The sequence below is a fragment of the Orcinus orca genome, chromosome 16 (assembly GCF_937001465.1).
Source record: "Orcinus orca chromosome 16, mOrcOrc1.1, whole genome shotgun sequence".
Taxonomy (NCBI): Eukaryota; Metazoa; Chordata; class Mammalia; order Artiodactyla; family Delphinidae; genus Orcinus; species Orcinus orca.
The window spans coordinates 81066530-81088330 of NC_064574.1; the positions used below are offsets into that span (position 1 = coordinate 81066530).

The 21801-nt window shown below is 56.6% G+C and overlaps 3 protein-coding genes across 9 annotated transcripts; all 3 read right to left on the reverse strand.

The window, feature by feature from the left end:
• Positions 1 to 3709: 3709 nt before the first annotated feature.
• On the reverse strand, positions 3710 to 6863 carry MOSPD3 (motile sperm domain containing 3). 2 transcript variants are annotated; one of them, XM_012532666.3, is made up of 6 exons: positions 6753 to 6863; positions 6002 to 6256; positions 5725 to 5800; positions 5268 to 5497; positions 4051 to 4215; positions 3710 to 3934 (listed from the first exon to the last, which is right to left on the reverse strand). In XM_012532666.3, the coding sequence occupies exons 2-6, from the start codon at positions 6204 to 6206 to the stop codon at positions 3903 to 3905; spliced, it is 708 nt and encodes a 235-aa protein (XP_012388120.1). In that variant the 5' UTR covers positions 6207 to 6256; positions 6753 to 6863; the 3' UTR covers positions 3710 to 3902. The 2 variants fall into 2 exon arrangements, with proteins under 2 accessions (XP_012388120.1, XP_004268917.1); XM_004268869.3 differs by lacking the exon at positions 6753 to 6863 and having other exon boundaries at positions 6002 to 6482.
• A 1496-nt stretch (positions 6864 to 8359) lies between these two features.
• On the reverse strand, positions 8360 to 13662 carry PCOLCE (procollagen C-endopeptidase enhancer). 2 transcript variants are annotated; one of them, XM_049698692.1, is made up of 10 exons: positions 13351 to 13662; positions 12396 to 12504; positions 11703 to 11961; positions 11430 to 11504; positions 10641 to 10765; positions 9954 to 10090; positions 9383 to 9609; positions 9043 to 9120; positions 8738 to 8908; positions 8360 to 8593 (listed from the first exon to the last, which is right to left on the reverse strand). In XM_049698692.1, exons 1-10 carry the CDS (start codon positions 13446 to 13448, stop codon positions 8430 to 8432), a joined length of 1443 nt encoding a protein of 480 aa, XP_049554649.1. In that variant the 5' UTR covers positions 13449 to 13662; the 3' UTR covers positions 8360 to 8429. The 2 variants fall into 2 exon arrangements, with proteins under 2 accessions (XP_049554649.1, XP_004268919.1); XM_004268871.3 differs by lacking the exon at positions 11430 to 11504 and having other exon boundaries at positions 13351 to 13657.
• An 835-nt stretch (positions 13663 to 14497) lies between these two features.
• FBXO24 (F-box protein 24) lies at positions 14498 to 21714 on the reverse strand. 5 transcript variants are annotated; one of them, XM_049698686.1, is made up of 10 exons: positions 21309 to 21714; positions 20957 to 21055; positions 20676 to 20859; positions 19495 to 19724; positions 19022 to 19256; positions 18432 to 18524; positions 18044 to 18165; positions 17647 to 17778; positions 15430 to 15600; positions 14498 to 15101 (listed from the first exon to the last, which is right to left on the reverse strand). In XM_049698686.1, the coding sequence occupies exons 1-10, from the start codon at positions 21366 to 21368 to the stop codon at positions 14736 to 14738; spliced, it is 1692 nt and encodes a 563-aa protein (XP_049554643.1). In that variant the 5' UTR covers positions 21369 to 21714; the 3' UTR covers positions 14498 to 14735. The 5 variants fall into 5 exon arrangements, with proteins under 5 accessions (XP_049554643.1, XP_049554645.1, XP_049554642.1 ...); XM_049698688.1 differs by having other exon boundaries at positions 14498 to 14876; positions 18432 to 18590; XM_049698685.1 differs by having other exon boundaries at positions 18432 to 18590.
• Between the last annotated feature and the right edge of the window lie 87 nt (positions 21715 to 21801).

Sequence of the window (21801 nt, forward strand, 5' to 3'; positions counted from 1 at the left end):
GGAAGCTGCAGGAGAGCAGGGAATTACAGGTGCTGCTGCCACCACCTTACCTTTAATCATGGTCTCAGGAGGCTATGGCCCTCGTTCTTCCCGGCAGCTGCATAAATCCTAGGGTCCGCCTCTCAGGCTCCTGGTCCTCTCTTGCTCCCAGTATGGCGTGAGAGGTCCTAGCCTGCTCCTCAGATGCTGGGAAGTGAAGACTTCTTAGTTTACGGCTTGGGATGCTCCTGGGTTCCAAGATGAAACTGCCTCCTCCTTACCTCCCTGAGTCGGACTTGGTGGGTTCTCAGGAGCCTGGACTAGGGGTCAGAAGCCTCCTCGACACTTTACTTCCCTGACATACTGTCCAGAACAAATTTCCCAAAGTTGTTTCTCAGCCCTTCTCCACCTTGTCCATTTGTTCCCTGTAGTAGACAGAATAAAGTTCTGGACAAAGATGTCCACATCCTAATACCCAGAATCTGTGAATGAACGTTACCTTACACGACAAAAAGGGCTTTGCAGAGGTGATTAAGTCAGGGATCTTGAGATGGGGAGTGTTTGGGGCTGAATTGTTTCCCCCCAAGTTCATATGTTGAAACCCTAACCTCTAGTACCTCAGAATGTGTTTGTGTTTGGAGATAGGGCCTCTAAAAAGGTGATTAAAGGACTTCCCTGGTGGCTCAGCGGCTGCCGATGCAGTGGACACGGGTTCAAGCCCTGGTCCAGGAAGATCGCACGTGCTGCGGAGCAACTAAGCCTGTGCGCCACAACTACTTAGCCTGTGCTCTAGAGCCTGCAAGCCACAACTACTGAGCCCACGCACCACAACTACTGAAGCCCTTGTGCTCTAGGGCCTGCGTGCCACAACTACTGAGCCCGCATGCTGCAACTACTGAAGTCTACACGCCTAGAGCCTGTGCTCCGCAGCAAGAGAAGCCACCGCAATGAGAAGCCCGCACTCCGCAACGAAGAGTAGCCCCCGCTTGCCGCAACTAGAGAAAGCCCACGCGCAGCAACAAAGACCCAACGCAGCCAAAATTAAAAAAAAGAAGTGATTAAGTTAAAATGAGGCCATCAGAATGGGCCTAATCCAATCTGACTGACCTCCTTATAAGAAGAGGAAATTGGATGCACGGAGAGACACCAAGGATGTGCGTGCACAGGAGAAAGACCATGTGAGGACAGAGTGAGAAGGGTGCCACCTGCAAGTCAAGGAGAGTGGCTTCAGGAAAAACCAAACCTGTCGGCGGCTTGTCTTGGACACTAGCCTCCAGAACTGTGATCAAATAAATTTCTGGGGTTTTTTTGTTTTTTTGTTTTTTTACCGTACGTGGGCTTCTCGCTGTTGTGGCCTCTCCCGTTGCGGAGCACAGGCTCTGGACGCACAGGCTCAGCGGCCATGGCTCACGGGCCCAGCCGCTCCGCGGCATGTGGGATCCTCCCGGTCCGGGGCACGAACCCGTGTCCCCTGCATCGGCAGGCGGACTCTCAACCACTGCGCCACCAGGGAAGCCCTAATTTCTGTTTTTTAAGCCACCAAGTCTGTGGCAGCCTTAGCAAAGTGACACAGGGTGATTATGCTAGGGGTGGGGGTGGGGGACGTAATCACCAGGGTCCTTATTTTTATTATTTATTTATTTATTTTGGGTTGCGTTGGGTCTTCGTTGCTGCGCACAGGCTTTCTCTAGTTGCGGCGAGCAGGGGCTACTCTTTGTTGCGGTGCGCAGACTCCTCATTGCGGTGGCTTCTCTTTGTTGTGGAGCACGGGCTCTAGGCGCATGGGCTCCAGTAGTTGTGGCACGTGGGCTCAGTTGTTGTGGCGCACGGGCTTACTTGCTCCACGGCATGTGAGATCTTCCCGAACCAGGGCTCGAACCCGTGTCCACTGCATTGGCAGGCGGATGCTTAACCACTGCGCCACCAGGGAAGTCCTCAGGGTCCTTATTAAAGGAGGCAGGAGGATCAGAGATAGACAAAGGAGATGTGACAACAGAAGCAAAGGGTTAGAGTCAGAGATTTGAAGATGCTACACTCCTGGCTTTTTTTTTTTTTTTTTTTAGTGACTTAAAACAGTGATCATTTGTTATTTCCACTCTTTGGCTTTAAAGATGGAGGAAGGGGTCACCACCCAAGGAGTGCAGATGGCCTCTAGAAACTCGAAAAGTCAAGGGAACATCCTCCCCAGGTGCCTCCAGGAACCAGCCCTGCTGACACCTTGATTTCATCCCCAGAAGACTCATTTTGGAGTTCGGACCCCCAAAACCATAAGAGAATTAATTTATGTTGTTTTAAGCCACTAGTTTGTGATAACCTGTTATAGCAGCCACAGGAAACTAACACCCACCCACTCCAATTACTGCCAGCTCAGTATTGTTTTCTAAGAAATTTACTTAAAATAATGTCTGTGGGGCTTCCCTGGTGGCGCAGTGGTTGAGAGTCCGCCTCCCGATGCAGGGGACACGAGTTCGTGCCCCGGTCCGGGAAGATGCCACATGCCGCGGAGCAGCTGGGCCCGTGAGCCATGGCCGCTGAGCCTGCGCGTCCGGAGCCTGTGCTCCGCAACGGGAGAAGCCACAACAGTGAGAGGCCCGCGTACCGGAAAAAAAAAAAATAATAATGTCTGTGACCCAAGCCCCTCCCACCCCTATAGCTGCCCTTCATAGCTTTGTCTCAGAAAGCCTCCTGATCCCGCTGGCAGCAAGGCCGTTTCCTAGCAGATATCCACAAGATCATTAATGTGCGATACTTCAGATGCCTTTTGGGGTCCTGGGCACAGACAGTCCAGTGTGGATGGTTTTGTGAGGGGTTTGCTGGACCACGGGGAGAGCCCTCACATCCTAGACACAGGCTGCCATTCTCTGCACAGGATCAGGCTCACATGTCACCGGGGCCAGTTCTGGGTGTGGGAAGGGCAAGGTCCCCAGGGCAGAGGGGCAGCTCCCAAGGCCCCCAAAGTAAAGCTGGAACAACTGATAACCTTCCAGCAGCATAACAGACTGAGTCTGTCTTAACGTTATCTTGCTAATTCTTGTTCCCAATCAACAAACTTCCAGTGTCTTTGGCTTCCCTTCTTCCTTTCCTCCCCTCTCGCCTTACATCTGAAGGAGGGCTGGAAGCCTGCCTTTCAAGGAGTCCATTCTTTTCCTTTGCCCTAACTTCTCCTGCCTGGTTAGGCTGAGGTTATGGCAGGCAGTGCCATCTGTCCCCATCTTGTCAGAGACCTTGGTGTTTCTGACCCACAGGGGTTGAGGTCAAAGGAAGAGACAAAATAAAAGCAGGTAAAGGGACAGAAAGGCAGAAGAGGATTCTGGGGGTGGGGGTGGGGGGGAAGCCCCCAGGCAACCCTGGCAAGAGGCTCTGATGGCTCAAGATGGCGGGACCTGAGTTCTCTAGCAGGTGGGAGTAGGTGGTATCGGGGTTTGTTTCTTTTTAGTTTAAGGCATGTTGGCTTAGGGGCAGGATCCTATCCCGAGGATAGGGCTAAGGGGGATCTTAAGAATCAACTTTCCCAATTCCCTCATTTTAGAGGCAGAAACTGAAGCTCAGAGAAATTCAATGACTTGCTCAAGGTCACACAGTTTTTTTCGGGGCAGAACCAAGCCTAAGACTCTGATCTTCTAAATCCTCACTGGGTCTCTTCGCTCCCTGATGCTCGAGGTCCCCTGGGAGTAGGAGGAACTGGAGGAGAGAAGTGGGAAGAAAGGGGCATGTTCCTTACATTTCTCAGTTCAATTTTACAAATTTATTTTATTCAGCTTGGAAAATGAATACAAACCCCTGGGTTTTGGGGGGAAGGGGACGGGCAGGAAGAAGGAAGTAGGAGTTGAGGCAAGGTTATGAGCATCACAGTGAATGTCTCACGTCCACGTCCAGGTCCACGTCCCTGCCTGGGGAGGGGGCGTGGAGGTTGAGCAGGGAGCTCAGGTCCGGAGGAACACCATGGTCAGGAGGCCTGGAGAGGGGAGGAAGAGCAAGGTCCTATGTGTAGCCCGCCAGCTCTGTACGCCCTCTTTCCAGCCCCCGCTCTCCTCTCTCTGGGCCCGGATCCCCTACCACCACCGTGCTCACCCAAGACGTAGGCTGCCACCAACTTCTGTCCCAGGGAGACGTGAAGGATTTGGGGCAGCTGGCTGCCAAGTTCATCCTGGAGTGGCAGCAGCAGGAAGGCCACAGAGACTGTGCCCATCAGCAAGAAGAGGAGGAAGGAGCTGGTGGCCAGGTGCGGGAGGGGGTCTGGGAAACAAGGCCCATCAGGATCTCTAGCCTCCACTCCTGCCCAGCCCAACACCCTTCAGGGAGGAGGCTGAAGATGGAAGGTGTACCCACTTTCTGTTGGACATTGGAAGTGTTCTCTCCTCCCTGGAGCCTTCGTTCCCAAAGCCTCAGGAAACCCTCTCCCCTCTGGTCCCTCATCATTCGTTTTCTCTCAACTCTGCCTTGATTACAGGTTCCTGTGTATCTGTGTGCCAGGCAGGGACCTCTGTCTCCCACAACTTGGTACATAATTGCTCAACCCGGTTTCTTATTATTTATTTATTTTTTATAAATGTATTTATTTATTTTTGGCTGCGTCAGGTCTTTGTTGCTGCGTGAGGGATTTCTCTAGTTGCGGTGAGTGGGGGCTACTCATTGCGGTGGCTTCTCTTGTTGTGAAGCACGGACTCTAGGTGCGCGCGCTTCAGTAGTTGTGGCACGTGGGCTCAGTAGCTGTGGTTCCGGGCTCTAGAGCACAGGCTCAGTAGTTGTGGCGCACAGGCTTAGTTGCTCCGTGGCGTGTGGGAATCTCCCTAGATAAGGGATCGAACCCGTGGCCCCTGCATTGGTAGGCGGATTCTCAACCACTGCCACCAGGGAAGCCCCCGGTTTCTTACTGAACTGAACTGAGCTGACACATGATGGGAAGTACTGAAGTCAGAGCTAAAGGAAGAATTTTTCTCTTTAAGTGGAGGCCAGAAACCAAGGAAACTGCAAAGTCTGCTTTTTCCCTAACCTGATATAAAATCTCAATTTCTAGAAATGTTTCCACCAAAAAGCAGAAAACTGAAACGGAAGGGAATTCCCTGGCGGTCCAGTGGTTAGGACTCCACTCTTTCACTGCCAGGACCCTGGATTTGATCCCTGGTTGGGGAACTAAGATCCCGCAAGCCACCAGGCACAGCCAAAAGAAAAAAAAAAAAAAAAGTACTGAACCGGAAGACCTCTTCAACTCCAACTGAGCTCATCTCTAGGGTCATGCTAGGTCCTTCCTCCTTACAGAACTCAAGAATTCCCATCCCTAAACTCACTCTCTGGGAAGTGCTGAGCCGTGGGTGGTGCTGTCCAGGAAGGAGGCTCTGGGTGCGGCGTTGGGTCAGGCTGTCCCTGAAGCTCAAGGGGGTACGCTGGGGCCCTCAGAACCGAGGTGATGTCCTTGCGCCCCACCACTCGGCCGTCTGTTCCCTCCTCAGACAGCTCAATGCGGAAGCGGTCCTGGACGTCATAGTGGCTGGGACTGGGGGCCACGTGGCGAATCACACTGGTCCCAAGAAAGGAGAGCGGCCCATTGAAGGGCAGTGAGAGGCAGTGATCCAAGAGGATCCAGGCCCCACCCTCCCAGGAAAATTTCCCTTAGGGACACAGACAGAGGGTGGGGTAAACAGGTGGAAGAGGACCTGGTCTGAGGCTTAAGCCACGGCACAGTAAATCAGAGAAAGGTGGCAGCGACCCCTGGCTTCCATCAGCCTCCCCACCCTCTCAACTCACATGTCAATGCAGGACTGAGGCTTCACATATCCTTCCGCGTCAAACACTGTGTATTTGGCAGGTGCTGTGCACAGGACTGAGGGGAAAAGGCACACAGACAGAGACCGACTATTGCCTCAGACAACCTGCACAAGCCCCGCCCATGGAGTCCCCCCCTGCCTTCTACCCCAGGGCTGGACATCCGACCGTACTCATCTGACTGCTCCAGCCCACCCAGCTCCCCAGTGTTCTACCGCCAGCCCCCAGATCCCTAGCACGAAGCGCCCATCCCCATCACCTCGGAAGCGAAGCGCTGCTCCCGTGGGGTTATAGAGGGTCAGCAGCTGCCGAGATCCACTCCGCTGGTCCGCCCTGAATACTAGATCCGGGGGAAAGACGAGGACCGGGACAACAGGTCCCGAGGGAGGAGGGGCGCCCCGGGACCCCCGCCCAGGAGCCCCCGGACCCACCAGCTCCTGGTCCTGGGGCGCCCCACGGCGCATGCAAGCTCTGGGCGGTGGAACATCCGAGGGCAGAGCTCAGGGGACAGGGCCTGGAGTATAAAGCCGAGGGGCGAGAGGGGCGAAAGGGAACGGGATGAGATCGTAGGGCAGGGCCTGGACTGATGCCGCCGCCGCCTCGGAATCCCCCTAGATGAGGGCCCCGCAGGCCAGGCCCAGGCCCCCCAAACCCTTCCTCTCCACAGCTGTGCCTCAGGTCCCTTTAGGCCCCGCCCCCAAGCCCTACCTCGAGGGTCACGCCCACCCCGTAAACCCAGCCCCTCCCGGCTCCCAGCCCTGGCCCTAGTCTTCAGCCCCAGTTCCCGATCTCCATAAGCCCCGCCCCTCCCCGCCCCTTCCGGGCCTCCCAGGGCACCCGCCCCTCTCTTCGGCCCAATTCCGCTGGCCTCCGCGCCCTCTTCCGGAGTTGCCCTTTCCGTCTCCTGCTCTCCCGAGACCTGTATCTGTGCCTCCGATCCCCCCCTGAGTTCGGGCCCGCGCTTCTTCGGGCTTCCGCCTCCGAACGGCCGCTCACGCTATGAAGCTCACCTCTGGTCACAGCACCTGCCAATCAACCTGTGGCCGGACCAGGGCTGCCATCTTCCTGGCAGACCGTTTCTGCTCTTCCGCCGTACGACCTCTGTCATTGGCCAGGGCGGCCTCGTTTCAGCTCTAAGTATACACCGATTGGTGCACCTAAAGAGGTGATTGGCTTGATCCCAGTGACGTAAAACTTTACGAGCGTCTCTGGCTAGAACGCTAATCCTGGAATAAGTCGGGCGGCGAGGTCGGGGGGAGGGGCCCGGGCGAGGATGGGAGTCAGGCTTTGTTCCTTCCTCCCCACTCTGAGGCCGTCCAAATCACTAGAATCACATCCCACAATGGAGCCCTCTTTCTCCACTTCAGTCCCAGGTTCTCCTAGACGCTTCCAAAGCAACGAAAGCCGTTTTCTGTAGTACGAGTTGGCGGTTGCTCCCAGTTGGACTCGGTTCGTAGCCCAGGGCACTTATCTTGATTCCTTCCTGCACGGAACTCATATTTGAAATCACTCATATTTGCAGAGGGAATTAGTATTCAGAATCTTCAGCTCCCCTTACAGACGAGGAAACAGCCTCGACAAGGTGAGGAATCTCACGCATTTGGTTAGCAGCGGAGCAAAACAAAGTTACCCGCAAAACAAAGTTACCCGAAAGCCTTCTCTAAGCACCCTATCAAATGTAGAATCTCCCTTTGCCTGTCCTCTTATCATGCTTTTGTTTTCTTCAGAGCACTCCTAGAGCTACTTGACATCATGTTTATTTTAGTTTATCTCTGCTCTGGTAGAATTTACTCTCCTGTCCACAAGAGCAGCGACTTAGTTTTGTTGTATTTTCAGCACCGAAAACAGTGCCTGCCATTTGGAATGCACAAATGAATGGGTGACTAGGATGAACTTCTGAGCTGAGATCTCACTGAAGTTAGGAAGTGAGCCAGGAGATGTCTGTGGTAGAGAATTCCGGATAGAGGGAACAGCAAAGGCAAAGCCCGGAAGCAGGTGTGTACTAGAAATGGCCAAGGAGCCAGTGTGATGGAAGAGATTGTAAGGGAGACAATATTCAGAGATGAGATGAGGTGGGAGGGAGGACACAGATCACCTAGAGCCTTAGAGCCCGCAGTAGGACTTTGGATTTTATGCTGAGACTGATGGGAAACTATGGAAGAGTTGTTTTAATTCCTTTTTTTTTTTTTTTTTTTCTTTTTGGCTGCCCCAGGCAGCTTGCAGGATCTTAGTTCCCCAACCAGGGATTGAATCCCAGCCTTCAGCAGGGAAAGTGCTGGACTGCCAGGGAATTCCCTTAATTTCTTTTTTTTTAAACAGCTTTATTGAGATATCTTTGACATATAAAAATTGTATATACTTAAGGTGTACAACTTGGTGTTTTGATATCTGTAGACATTGTGAAAAGATCAGCACAATCAAGCTAATTTACATATCCATCACCTCCACGTAGTGAGCATTTTCTGTGTGTGTTGAGCATACGGGAGAATTTTGAGCAAAGGGGTGACAAGATTTGACTTACATTCTTCTGTATAGTAACTGTTGAGTTTAATGAATGAATGAAAACAAATCCCCAGAGGAGCACCAAAACCATACAAATGGACATGTGACCCCTTCCTCAAGTCTAGAAACATTTATTTGGATAAGAAAGGGGTCCCTAGGGCCAGGGTCCGGAGGCTGGCCTGGGCTCAGGCTTGGGATCCAGCAGCCTGAACAGGCTTGGAAGGGCACCTCTTGCTGAGGTTGGTGAGGATCTGGTGCTGGGTGGGCCGGTAGAGAACCACGAAGCTCTCTGGAGGAAGGATCGGACCTCTGTTTTCTTCCACCTGGCCCATCAGCAGATAACTGATTCCTAGGGAAGAGGAGGAAGGGATTGAGAGTTTGTGTAACTGAGACCTTATAGATGTACCCCCTCGTCCCAGTCCCTCAGATTCTACTGCCTCCATCATTTTCATGAGGCTAAGTCCCCCTCTACATTTTCCCACATCTCCGTTACCTTTCTTCATGGGGGGGCACTGCTTGCATGGCACATAGAACTTCAGGGAGGTGTCAGTGGGGGGAGAGGGCAGGTCCAGGCCTCCGGTTTTGTAAACACCAGTGAGACTGACAGTGACTGTGAGGCCCTCCCCTGGGCCCCGAACCATGGACTTCATCATTCCCGTCACCACTGTGGGAGAGAGAGGGAGAGGTGAGGAGACAGGAGGCCAGGGCAGGGCTGGAACCAGAAGGAGGGGGGCTTTGGGGACAGGAGGGGAGGTTAGAGGAGCTGGAAGGGCAGAGCTGGGGGATGGGGCTGCTTACCCAGGTCGCTGTTACAGAAGTGGCTCTGCAAGGTGCCTGCCCGCCGGCACTGTTTTGGGCAGGAGACACTGGGTGCATCTGGTGGGGGGGGGAAGGGGGGCACTGTTTGTGGAGGGTAACCTACCCAGGAGGTAGGAAGGACCACTTTCCCCACAGAAGCCTCATTGCTTTGAACTTGTTCAGAGCTCTATCCAGCTTCGTGTCCCAGCACCCAGTACCAGCCATTAGCACGGAGGCGGCACCCGTGGGTGCTGTATTGAATGAATGAATGAGCGCAGGAAGGAACTCGGATACAGCTCCCTCCAGCCTGCGGCCGTTTCCTCTGCCTTCCCAGACTCACCGGGGCCCACCGGAGTTGCCTCTGCCTTAGGCGCGGCCTTCGGTTTCTCCTCAGGTGGGACTTCGGGCTTGACTTTGGGCCCGACTCCGGGCTTGGGGCCCGGGCCTGGCCCTCCTTCGGTGGCGCCCCGCGGCAGGGTCCTGTAGGAGGCCGAGAAGCCGTCGGCCGTGACGCTGAGGTCCGAGACGAACTGGACGAGGAGCTCGTTCCCTTCGGAGGAGATGGGACTGCGGGCGCGGGGCATTGGGGGAGGTGTCAGGTGGGCAGCGCATCCTGCCCCCTACCCAGGCCGGCGGCCTTTTCACCTCTGCCCCTCGGTTGTCTGCGTTAGCTTCCCGATTTCGCAAGCCCCTCTCGCCTCTCCATCCACGGACCCCAGGCCTGGCGTCAAGCCTCGTCTTCTGCCTGGGCCGCTACCCGCTCCGCCCACCCGTTTGGGGCCGGCAGGTTCGCCTCCTGCGGCTTCAGCTCAGCCCCGCCCCTCCCACCAGCAGCGCTGTCCCCCCGCTCCCGCACCAGGCGCGGCGGAGACTCCCGGACGCCGTCACCCACCCAGGTGCCGCCCCCTCACCCCGGGGCTGTGTCGCCGCAGAACTTCCCCAGCCGCTTGGCGTCGTCGCTCACGGCGCCGTTGAACACGCTGACCGAATCGTAGCGGCAGTAGGAGTCGGGCTCCAGGTCAAACTTCCCGAAGGTCAGTGAGATCACCTGGCGGCGGGGCAGAGGCGGAGGCTGCGCGGTGGGACCCCGGGCAGCCGAGGGAGCGGAGCTCTCACCTCTCACCTCCTCCGCCCGGCCGCCGCCTCCGGGACGCTCGCCGCGGCCTCCTCGCTCACCTCCCGCGTGCCCTCCAGCCCCCCTCTTAATGCATTCACACCACAGCTCGGAGGAACACACACATCCACGGGGGCCCTGCAGTGGCCTCGGTCGCCGTAGTCCGCAAGGTCAAGTCCTGGCTCATTCTCAAGGAACAGACCCAGAATCCACCTCCACCACCACTACACACACACCCACACCCCCCACACACACGCACAAATCAGTTTATATATCAGCATCGGGTACCTCGCTCTCGTAAGATTCGTCACAGTCGTAATTTGACATTTTTTGTTTGGGTGCAAGCAGGTCTGGGTCTGTTTTTGCTGCCCACCATGCAAGCTCAGTGCTCGGGACATTGTAGATGTTCAATAAATCTTTGCAGGCTGCATACTGGAGGACGCCGCCTGGGTCCCCGAGGGCAGCCCGGGCAGGGGGTCAGTACCTGGTCCGGGGGCGCGATGATGTGCCAGGAACAGCTGATGCCCGGGGGGTAATCGGACTCGGGCCAGTTGGGCGTGGTCAGGGTTCCCTGGGCCTTCTCCAGCCGCCCCCCGCAAAATTGGTGCTCTGGGGAGGGGAGAGAGGAGTGGGGGTGGGGGGCGGTGGAGACCCTCGGTCAGCTGGAGGAGAACTCTAGGCTGGGAGCCCGTGCAGAAAGCTCAGATGTCTGGGTCTCGGGATGATGGGGCGAGAAGAGAGGGAGGAAGAAGGGGGGTAGGTTAGCAGAGATGGGGCTCGGAGGAGCGGGGCTCCGGGAGGTCTTGGACCGCGGGGGGGTAAGTCTTGGACCGCCGGGCACCCAGGCGGGCGGTGGTAGGGGGAGGAGGAATTGACTGGACACGCTCCCTTCTTGCCCCTCCCCCTGACCCGAGGCCACATCGCGAAGCCACATCGCGAAGCCACATCGCGAGGCCACATCGCTCCTCTTCCCCTGGAAGATCCCATCTCCCCGGCCCGGCAGAAAAGTCCCCGTCGCAGCTGGAGAGTCCCCATGTTGTGAGGGTGCCCTCAAATTGGGGCACAGCCCCGAGGCTCCTTTGGGGAGGTCCCTCCTTAAACATTTTAGGGGAGACTTCTGCCGCCAGGAGGAGGTGATGGGACCGCAATCGGGAGCCCCCGGGCTGGGTGTAGGGGGCTCCGGGTCGGGGGAACCTAGTCCCCCAGCCCGGGGGTGCCCCCTCGCGCCCGTCTGAGGGAGCCCGATTGCGGACGGGGGCGGGCAGTTACTCACCGTCCCAGTAACCCCAGGCCGCCCATTCCACCCGCGGGTCGGTGACCCATTTCCGCCTCGCGCCTGGGCGGGGGCCTGGAAGAGGGGGGGGTGGGAGCGGGAAGGAGGGGAGAGAAGACGGGGAGGAGGGACTGAAGGGGCGGTTAGTGAGGAAAAAGGGTAAGGGAGATAATGGGGGTCCCAGGCTCTTGGGGTGGAGGTTAAGGCTGGGGTGGGGCCTGCGCCGGGGGCGGGGCCAGGAGAGGGGGACAGCGGAGGTGAGGGAGGTCTCACCAGTGCCTGAGGTGGCCCGCCCGCTGTACCAGAGCAGGAAGCCTCGTCCTCCCGTGCCCTCGTCCGATGTCATCCTCAGGGTCACCTGGTTGCCGGGGGCGACTAAGGGCGCTGGGCGGAAGGTCCCGCAGAAGCGTCCGAGCCGCTGGCCTGAGGTTCCAGGCCCGGCAAAGACCTCCAGAGCGTCATAACGGCAGGATGGGTGCAGCTCCAGGTCAAAGACTCGGAAGGAGAGGGACACAGTCTGGCCCTCAGGGACCTGATGGTGGGGACAGGGTCGGGGACCTGCAAAGTCAGGCCGGACACAACCAGGCAGAGGGGACTCTTTTTCCCCAAGCATTTCCTACAGAAACTGGGCCTGAAGCAGAGGGGACCCCATCAGGGTGCAGAGCAGAGGGCTTGTGGCTTGTGCAGGGGACAAGACCTGAGGTCTGTGGAGAGACCAGAGGGGATGGGGATGAAGGTGGGAATGGAGAAGCAGGCTCTGAGTTAAGGTGTGAGGATGCTTGCCACGTGTTACTGTGGGCACTGATGCTGTCAGTGACCAGAGGGGAGGGGGCTGGGACTTCCCCAGGGAGAAGCGGCGGTGCTTGCCAGGAGGGGGGTTCCCTTAGCAGTCTGGCCTCTGGCTGCCTGGACCCAGGCCTCGGGGAGACTTGGACAAGGGGACGGCGGCCAAAGGGGACTTCTCACCGTTATCGTCCAGACGCACTCCTTATTGGCGGGGTAGAGGTTAGGGAAACCCTCGCTTGCCAGGTAACCCGACTCCCCAGTCACATCCCCTCCACACAGGAACACAGGTCTGCAGAACAGAAGAGAGGTCAGGCCTGAGTGGGGGAGTAGTGCAGGGACTGGGGTAGGGCAATGAGCATGGGGGCGCCAAGAAGGGCAGCCAGCGGGATGAGGAAGGGAGGCCCAAAGGATTCGAGGCGGCCTCAGCCAGCGGGGCTGGGACTGGGGTGGGAAATACTCCAGCAGGGAATCAGGAAAAAGTGGGACCAGCAACTTGGCTGTCCCTCCAGCCCCTCAGAGTTCCCACCCCCACCCCAGCAGGAATTCCCGGAATCCTCCTCGGCCCCCCTCCATCATTCCCCCCCCTCGCCCTGCCTGGCAGTCAGGGCCTGGAGCGGCCTAACTACTTCCAGATGTGGACACAGCCTCGAGGTGGGGGGGTGAGGGGGCGGGGAGATGAGGGAGAAGCAGCAGCCAGGGCCTTGCGCTCCCAACCTTTGCCCTGCTCCGGCTCCAGCTAACTACTGCGGTGACTGACTCCCACGTCTCCCACTTGCAGCCCCCTCTTCCCCCCACAGTCTCTGATTCCCTCCTGGAATCCAGATGTACAGCTACCAGGCAAGTTCAAGGTCTTGGTGCTCTCAGGTTCCATGGTGGGGCCAAGGGTCTGGATAGGTGGGGAGACTTAGAGGGCAGAGGACGGAGGGTGGAGGAATGGGGAGCAGTGGTGACCGCAGGAGACAGTGGTCTTGCAGCAGGGAAGGAGGACTTGGGGGCCAGAGAAGGGTGAGGGCTGTGGGAGATCTGCGCGGGTGGTGTGTTAGCAAAAGAATCTACAAGCTCCACAGGCATAGCCCCCCAGGAATCAGGGATCTGAAGTTAACTCAAGCCATCTGGAAGGTGCCGAGAGACCTACCTGGTGTAGTTGGGGCTCTGGCCCTGGGTGAAAGGCAGCAGCAGAGCCCAGGCAGTGAGGAGGGGCCCCAAGAGGGAGGCTGTGGTAGTAGGCAGCATGGCCCGAGGGAGAGGCACTGGGGTCCTCAAGACAGAGGCAGCAGCTGAGTGTAGCAGCAGCAGCAGCAGCGGCAGCGGCAGCGGCAGCAGCAGCAGCGGGGATAATCAGTGCCAGATGAGGCAGCCTTGGGCGTGTGGGCGTGGGGACTGGCCAGTGGGGCGGGCGGCGGGGAAGGCGGGACAGGGAGAGAAGAGCCGGGACAGTGGCGATTCCAGGGGCCTCTCTAGGTCCAGGACACATAAATACTGACCCAGTGTGGGAGCGGGGGTGGAGCAACGAAGGGCAGAGGGAGCATCAGACTCTCAGCATATTCCAGGCAGTCCAGTAACATCATCTGCAAGCCCACTCTGTCCAGTGCCCGAGCATCCTTCCAACACAGCCTTGGGTCCTTCCTGAGGACTCTCCAGCCCACCTGTGATCCTCCCCATTCCTGCTTCCTCAGCACCCAGAGGAAGTCCTTCCCTGGACTCCCAACCTCTAATCACTTACCCACTTCCTGACCACCCCCTGCTCCAGTTTATTTTCCACTTCAAATGTCTACTGTCCTCTCCATACCCGGGCCAGACTAGGCCACGGAGGAAGAATTCTGCTCACCCATCTTCTCTCCCAAATATTTGGAGGTATGGGTGGGGGCAGGGAGGCATGCTCTGTGGGTAAAGGGAGTGTCTTCCTTATTGAGGAAGAGGAGGATGGAGTAGAAAGTAAGGGAAAGGACATGTGAGATCAGATCTGGAAGGGAAACAGGAGGAGGAGAGCGGGGGGTGGGGGGGGTGGGGGTGGGTTGGCTTCACAGGGATGAAGGGAAATGGGTAGGAAGCTTCCTGAACTCAGAGGAAGCGCCTTTCTCAGCCTGATGGATGGAGGATCCAAGTGACGGAACCAAGTAGGCATCGGGTCTTGGCGTTGGAGGGAAAAGGAAGCTGAAGGATCCAGGTGCTGTCAGCTCTGCAGCAACTGACAGCCTGAGCTGCGTCCACTCTGCCTGCCCACCCCTCCCCCCGCACCCCGCCCCACGTTCCTCCCAGGCCCCAGGGTTACAAACTGGGCCTCAATCAGCCTTTTATTCTATTTGTCCATCAAATCTTTTGTCCATGTCAGGTTGGGGGCCCCTCCTGGGCAGCTCCCTGAACATTTTACAAAACAGTCCCACCCTGACATGTCTAGCAGGCCCTAGCCCACTGCATCCCCCTCCCCACGCGCAGCATTCATTGCTGTCATTCCACCTCTCCTTAGCCCCTGGCCCAGGGCCAGACCCTCCCTCCAGGGGTGAGACCAGGAGAGGGGGGTCAGCTGTCAGGGGTTGGGGGGCCTTGGCCAACCCCTCCAAAAGCCCTCTGCAGCATGTCCAGGGTCTCCCAGAAGAAATCCTCCTGTGTAGCCATCAAGGGCATCCAGCCCACGATCACCTTCGTCGTTTCCATGCATTCCTGCAATGTGGGGCAACTGTGGATCTGGCCGAGGTACGGCTCACAGGCCTGCGCCGCCACCCCCTCAGGGTCCTGGGCTGCTTCGGCCCCCAGGCTGGGCTTGGGGGTCCCCGCCACCCTGCTGGCTGGTAGGTCCCGGTAGGCGGGATGGTGCTCGATGTCATGGCCGGACAGCACGTAGAGGCACTCTCTGGTAGGACAGAGGGAGCTGGCATACAAAGGGACCTTGGAGGAGAGACAGAGGGGGAGTGGCTGAGTGGGGCCCCGGGAAGGGGTTCCCAGGAAGCCCCAGCTGTTGTGCTTGTCCTGCTCAGACCAGCCCTGAGCCAGCAAGTGAGCTGGCTGGCTGAGCCCCAAGGTTGTGTGAGGTCGGAGCGGGCCAGCAGGGGCAGCTCAGGGAGAGAGCCAGGAGCCATGGTACGTGGCAGGAAAGGGCGGTGGGTGGTGCTGGAAGATGGAGTCCCTGGGTCCCTGTGGGAGCCCCAGCTACAGTCCTGTGGGCTCTACTGCTCTGGCCCTCCCTGGACGCCCGCTCCCTGGACCCTGCTCTGACCTTGATGTGGAGCTTAACGAAGGAGGCACTTCCCCTAGGCCAGCCTGGCAGGCGGCCTCTGGCCCCACATCCACAGCCCAGCAGCTCCTTGCTGAAGTCTGAGCGCTGGCTCAGCACCAGGGAGTGGTTGAGGCCACACCACAGGGCGACGGGACGCTGCAGATAACGTACCTGAGAACACAGGGCAGGGTCCCTAAGTGGGGAACCCCAAGGCACCGTGGGGAGGGGCCGGGTTGGAGAAGGGTGACAGCTTCTCCTAGGGAAGCTAGGGGGAGGGAGGAGGTGGGCCCCAGAGTACCCTCCCCCTCCCCAACAAGGTCCGCCCTGCCGACTGCAGACTGGCAGCTATCACTCCTCCTTGGTTCTCCTGCAGCCCGTCTGACCACAGGGGCGCTAGCACGGCTGTTGGTTCCTCCTCTCGGTTCCCTGGAAAACAGGCCTCTTGCCTGAGGCCAGGGCCTGCTATCTGCTCCCTGGTCTCATCCCCCAGGCCTGGGCCTGTCCAGTCTCTCATTCTGCCTTCCAGCCTCGGGGGAGGAAGAGCCTTCCTCCCTGTCCCTGTGTAGTTCCAGGTTAGGCCCCTGGAAGGGCCTGCCTCCCACTGCGTCCTTCCTTCCGTCTCTAGCATTTTCAGTCTGTCATATCTTTATCTTTCAAAATGGCCACTCTTTTGGAAAAACATTTCCACCTGATTTCTGCTGCTTCCTACCTCTGTCTTTTAGGCAGTAGGACTGGCTACGTGATCAGTCTGAAGTGGACCACATTCTTGGTCTCACCACAGCCAGTCTCGCCTGAGACTCCCCACTCCCCACTACACTACGACTTCTCTCCAAAGGCACTGGACCTCCCAGCAGCCAAATCCCAGGGCCTCTCCTGCACGCTTGCTCCCGAGACTGTGAGCGCTTTACTTTTGAAGACATAGATAAGTAATTTCACGGCCATTACAGGAAAATTATAAAATACTGGCAAGCAAAAATTCATTTAAAAATCACTGGAAGCCCCACCACCCACTATTAACATCTTGCTGGACACTCTTCCTCACTGTTGCCTCAGCAAATATATACACGCAAGTTGTATATTTTTAAACCAAGATGGGATTGTGCTGTGTAAACCATTTCACGAATTTTTTTTTTTTTTTTCACTGAAAAATATGGTATAGCCATCCTTCCATGTCAGGGAGCATATTCCTTCACTATCACTGTCACCACCCCCTCCTGGGTGAAACTTTCTGTGCCCGTGGCCTGTGAGACGTGGCATTTGAGGGTGTGTCTCTCTCTCAGAGACAACTCTTTCAGTCCCTCCACCCACAATCATGGCGACCACCCAGCTTTGCCCCTCTGCCTCTACTTTTGTCATTTCAACCTTGTTCCAGCTTGGAATCCAGCTAGACATTTCTACTTTAGTGTTTTACTCTCACTGCAGAAGAAGCCTAAATTCACATTCTCTCCTCAAACCAGCATTCCTCGCCCACTGGCATGTTTACCATGTCTATTGCCAGAGCCACCTTTGTCCTACCCCACTGTCCTCATATCTAGTCAGTTTCCAGAGACTGTTCGTTTTCTTTCACTACACCTCATGTCTCCATTCCTCTCTGTTCCCGCCGCCACTGTACCAGCCCCAGTCCCCTGTCTCAAATGCTGGTGTCATTCAGCAGCCTCCCGGTGGGCCTCTCACTGTGCCCTCTGGCCACGTGACCCGTTCTCCATCATCCAGGGGGTTGCCTTCTCCTGCTCCAGAACCTGCAACGGCTCTTTCCCAAATCGATACTTCTGTAGGCTCGCAAACACCTATACCACCTCGTAGCTACTGAGTTCCAAAACACACTCTGCTCTGGTCAGGCCGGACCTTCCACCGTCCCAGGGATGTGCAAGCTTTGTCCCCATCCCCATTACATAGGATGCCTTTCCCTGTACCCACCCGAATCCTATCTAACCCACTAGGCCCTGCTTACATCTCACCTCTTGGAGTTACTTCAGCCCACCCAGGTCTCCCTGCTTCACTAAACTCCTACTGCACTTGTAGCATGAGCCACACAGAATGCACCTCGTGGTGCCAACCCCGGGTGAGATACAGTAGCACAGGCGTTACAAACTGGTTAGCTTAACATCCTAGGGAGTAGAAAGTGGATTCTATGGAAAGTAGAGATGTGGAGAGATCCAGGGGTCAGGGAATTAGAGGAAGAGGGGCAAGATGAGAGTAGCTGGGAAGCAATCTCACCTGTGTGGGTTCCCCTCGGTCCATTTTGTCCCCGGTTCCCAGCTGCCCATATCTGTTACTTCCCTGCATAAAGATTCGGCCAAATTCATCCACCAGGCCAAGGTGATTGTAGCCAAGAGCACAGAATAGGACCTAGGAGGTAAGGTAGAAAGGAGAAGTGGGCCTTCAGTCGTCTCCAGGGGAACTCTGAGCTCCAGTATCTCACAACTGCTAACCTGCCACACACAGCTGATCGCTTTTGGTCTTGCCCTCTAGGTCACCCCTCTCCCTGGGTCCCTTGTCCCTCGCTGATCAATCATTTGATTCCTGCTCCTGTTTCAGACCTTCAGTACCTTGCGGGCCCCCTAAGGCCCCGCCCCCACTGGTCTGCCCCCAACCCCCCACCCCAGGATCCTACCTTGGCAGGCAGTGAGACCGGAAGCGGCATCTGCTGGTACGTGGGGTCAAAGGCTTCAAGGGTTCCAAAGAGATCACGATACACCCCTGGGGTATGCACCTCAAAATACACTCGCCCCTGGTCTGGGGGGTTTGGAGCCCTCAGCTCAGCAGCTCTGGGCACCCATTTCCTAGGGATCAGGCCCTACTTGGGATGAAAGATGTAAGATCTGGGGAGTCTCACACCCACTAGAAATGCACCAGCTATGATGTCTGGGAGCTTAAACACCTCTTTTGACTAGGATGCTCTACGGGTACCCCACAGAGCTGGAGTAAGGATAAGGGAGGGTTCTGTATCTGGAAGGTCTGTCCAAGGCTGGGGTCTGGAGAAGAAGGGAGGTGGCTCTTACCCGTAATGTAGAGAGTACTTCCCTGGTTGGAAGCCATGCAGGCCACACACAGGTGAGGGAGGTCATGGGACACCTTCCTCAAGGTCAGCTGACCTGTATAGGAGTGTGGCTGGTCCAGCTGGGCTTCATTCACTACCAAAGAGTAGATCTTTCCTTCCTCTGGGGGAGGGGGCGGGGAGGCAGACAATTGTGTGGGGGAGGGGACCCTCCAATAACCACATTAACCTCCCAAGAGACTCCCTAAGCCATACAGCATGAGACATTTGCTGCCCTAGAGTGGGGCTGGAAGGAAAAGGGTAGAGATGAAATAAGGGGGCAGTGACCTCAAGTATCCCAGCCTCCAGCCTTCACCACTGAAAATCAACCAGGGGAGCTCTTCAGTGGGAGGGATGAGTGCAGAGAAAACCGAGCAGTTGGATTTGGCGGAATCCAATTTGAGTGCTGGGAAGAATGATGTCTGGGGGTTCAGGGCCCTGCCTAGCATTAAGAAGTTCAGAAGCAGGGAATTCCCTGGCGGTCCAAAGCTTCCACTGCAGGGGTCCTGAAGAAGCTGCAGGAAACAGTTTGCAAACCACTGCTCTAAGCCTCACCTGTGAGGAGCAGCAGGGTCCGCTGGGTCTCCAGACCAACCAGCACCATCTGTTTGAAGCTCATGGCGCGGTGGAAGGTGATCTTGAAGACCCGCTGCCCGCTGGACTGCAGGTAGACCTCGACACAGTCGCAGGACTGGCTGTGGGCTGTGTCCACCACTCCCGGCTGCTCCCGAGTGGCCAACACATAGAGGTATTTACGGTAAATTGTGTCACCTCTCGGGTCTGAGGCAAACTGTAGGAAAAGACAAAGGTGTCCGGGATCTCCAGCCTTGCAGTGGGATGAGGCTGGGGCAGCTGGATCCTGGGGTGGGAGATGAGATACTTGGGTCCAGGGCTGGGAAAGGCAAACTTGGTTTCCAGTTCCTGGTATCGGAGGGTGGCTGTCCTAAGGATGCCACCTCAGGACTGGTATGGGCCCTGGGTTCCCGGAAAAGAGGTGGGGTCTCAGCTGCTGGGGTCCTGGTACTCACATCCTTGGCTCCGTGACACAACACAACATAGCAGCAGGCCCGCTTCTGGCCAAGGGTGGAGGAGACCAGGGCATTTTTCAGGAAGAAGATGGTCCCCATGTAATCAAGAATGAAGATGTGGTCCTTGGTGGGCAAGAAGCGGCGGTAGCCATGGGCCAGCACAGGGGCTACACTCTTGCTGAGACAGCGGCGGCGGCCCCCAAATGCCTGGAAATACAGGCCCTTCGTGTCTGCAGAAGGGAAGGAGAGGGAGGTTTAAGGGGTCGGGGAGGCACAAGGGAGATGAAACAGAGCTTGGGAAAGCTAGATTTCTCAATGGATGGGTGTTTAGCTCCTCTCCATCCCCAGGCCTGGGGAAAGACCTCTTCCAAAGGGCACGTGGAAAGCTCAGAAGATATCTGAAATTATGCCCCATGTCTGAACTAAAGTTCTCTGCCCCACCTCAGCCCAGGGCCACACACATGCTTCTAAGTGAGCACTTCTTTGGTCCAAACTTGCATCAGAGACATCAAAGGAAATATAAGAATGCATAGAAAAGCAGAAAGAGGTGTGAAAAGGAATGACTGGGAAAGGCCAGTAACCCTTCCACACCCCTAGCTCTGGATCTGCTATCTGCATCTCCCTTCATCTCCGTTGTGTGAGACGAAGTTATTGGATAGGGGCTCCCTGGGAAGGGAGGGGACTAGAGCATATTTCTCAACCTGGGGGTGATTTTTGTCCCTCGGGGGACATTGGCTGTCAGAACTGGGGGAGGTGCTACTGGCGTCTAGTGGGTAGAGGCCAGGGATGTTGCTAAACATCCTACCATGCAAAGGACAGCACCTGACCCCTGCAAAGAATTATTTGGCTCAAAGTTTTAATAGTGACAAGGTTGAAAAATCCTGGTTTAGAGGAGGGAAAACTCCAGGTTTTGGGAGAGGAGGATGTCTCAAGGTAAGATATGGAAGAGCTTGAATATGGTGGGCAACTTGGCAGGGATGCTAGGAATGGGGGCTCTGGGTGACAATGTCTGTCCAAGAGCAGCTTTAGAGACTTGGAGTAAGTCCTTGTTGGAGTATGTTTAAATCTAACAAGTTTCTTCCAGAGAAAGGGGCCCATTAGGCAATTTTATGGAGTAGGAGGGATCCCAGAATACGGTAGGACAGAAGCAGAGAGAACTAGAGGTTCCCGGGAAGGTGTACAGTTCAGAATCGCAGCTCTCTTCCAGGGCTGGACCCCAGAGCCCTGCTCTCGAAGTCGAGGACTGAGCCGGTGACAGATGCGTTTCCACACGCCCTCAGAGTCGCACACTTCGTGGAAGTAGTGGCAAGTCTGACCCAGAGAGACTACATCTCTGACTGGGAGGAATGAAATGATGTGCTCCACCTGTGGGGGCAGGAGGGGGAAAGCAGGGGTCATGGAGGCCCCTCAGCAGCCCCCAGTCCTTTATTCTCAGCACCAACCGGCCCCCCCAAGGACTCACCAGCTCTGGGGGGAACAACTGAATAGATATAGGGTTTCCTCTCCCCTTCTTCTCTTCACCCCCAGGCTCTGGGCCACATGAAGCGCAGCTCCGCTTCACCTACCCAAGGAGAAGGGGGTGCACAGGGGTTCCATGAGGGTCATGCCTCTTCCTTCTGTTAACTACTTATTAACCACTACCTTGGGGGCTCTGGGCTGTCAAATCCTCCCATCTTTCTCTCTAGGTCCGTGGGTTTACCCTTCCCTGTCTGCCTTGTTCCCTGTCCAACTTCTCCACATAACCCCTCCCCTGATCTCTGGCTGCCATCTTGCGGCCTTTGCTTCACCCCGTGCCCCCTCACCCTGAGCCCCACCTCCGGTCTGCAGAGCCCGGTGACTTTTTGCAGCTTTCGTTTCTGGCTTCTCCTCACCATCCTGACTGCCCCCTCACTGCTCCTGCCCTCAAATCTCTGGGCCCCTTGGCCCCTTGTACTCAGCTCCCTGGCCTTTGTCCCTGCTGCCTTTCCCACACCATGCCCCCTGCCTGGGCTTGGGGAACCTCTGGGGCCGCTTTGCCTCCTAGGCCCCTCCCCTATGTAGTCCGGGTCAGACAAACCTCTCTGTGACCTCACCACCCAGCCACTGTGACCTATTTCCCCCAACCTTGCCCGGGATTTTCTCTCTTAGCTCCTTGGTTCTAGCCCAGTTCTAGCCACCCAGTGGCTCATGGGATATGCAGAGGACAGGAGCAATAAAGTGTGAACTACTGGTAGACGAGGCCTTTACTTTCAGGGAGTAGTAGGAGGTTTTTGCACTTGATACCCTTTTAGCACTAAGTGTAGAGAGACACTGGTGAATTCTTCACAT

Excerpts from the sequence above, each read along its gene's own strand:
- FBXO24 (XM_049698685.1), bottom strand. The coding sequence starts at position 21,368 with ATGGTGAGGAGAAGCCAGAAACGAAAGCTGCAAAAAGTCACCGGGCTC. Across the intron at positions 21,056-21,308 it reads CCGGGCTCTGCAGACCGGAG|GTGAAGCGGAGCTGCGCTTC; the intron begins GTGGGGCTCAGG and ends CTCCTTGGGTAG. Across the intron at positions 19,257-19,494 it reads TGTGTCACGGAGCCAAGGAT|TTTGCCTCAGACCCGAGAGG; the intron begins GTGAGTACCAGG and ends CTTTTCCTACAG.
- PCOLCE (XM_049698692.1), bottom strand. The coding sequence starts at position 13,448 with ATGCTGCCTACTACCACAGCCTCCCTCTTGGGGCCCCTCCTCACTGCC. Across the intron at positions 11,962-12,395 it reads AGTGCGTCTGGACGATAACG|GTCCCTGAGGGCCAGACTGT; the intron begins GTGAGAAGTCCC and ends CCCCACCATCAG. Across the intron at positions 9,121-9,382 it reads GGCAACTCCGGTGGGCCCCG|ATGCACCCAGTGTCTCCTGC; the intron begins GTGAGTCTGGGA and ends CCCCCCCACCAG.
- MOSPD3 (XM_012532666.3), bottom strand. The coding sequence starts at position 6,206 with ATGCGCCGTGGGGCGCCCCAGGACCAGGAGCTGGTGGGTCCGGGGGCT. Across the intron at positions 5,498-5,724 it reads CCTCAGTCCTGCATTGACAT|TGTGATTCGCCACGTGGCCC; the intron begins GTGAGTTGAGAG and ends TCTTGGGACCAG. Across the intron at positions 4,216-5,267 it reads GGCTCAGCACTTCCCAGAGA|ACCCCCTCCCGCACCTGGCC; the intron begins GTGAGTTTAGGG and ends CTTGTTTCCCAG.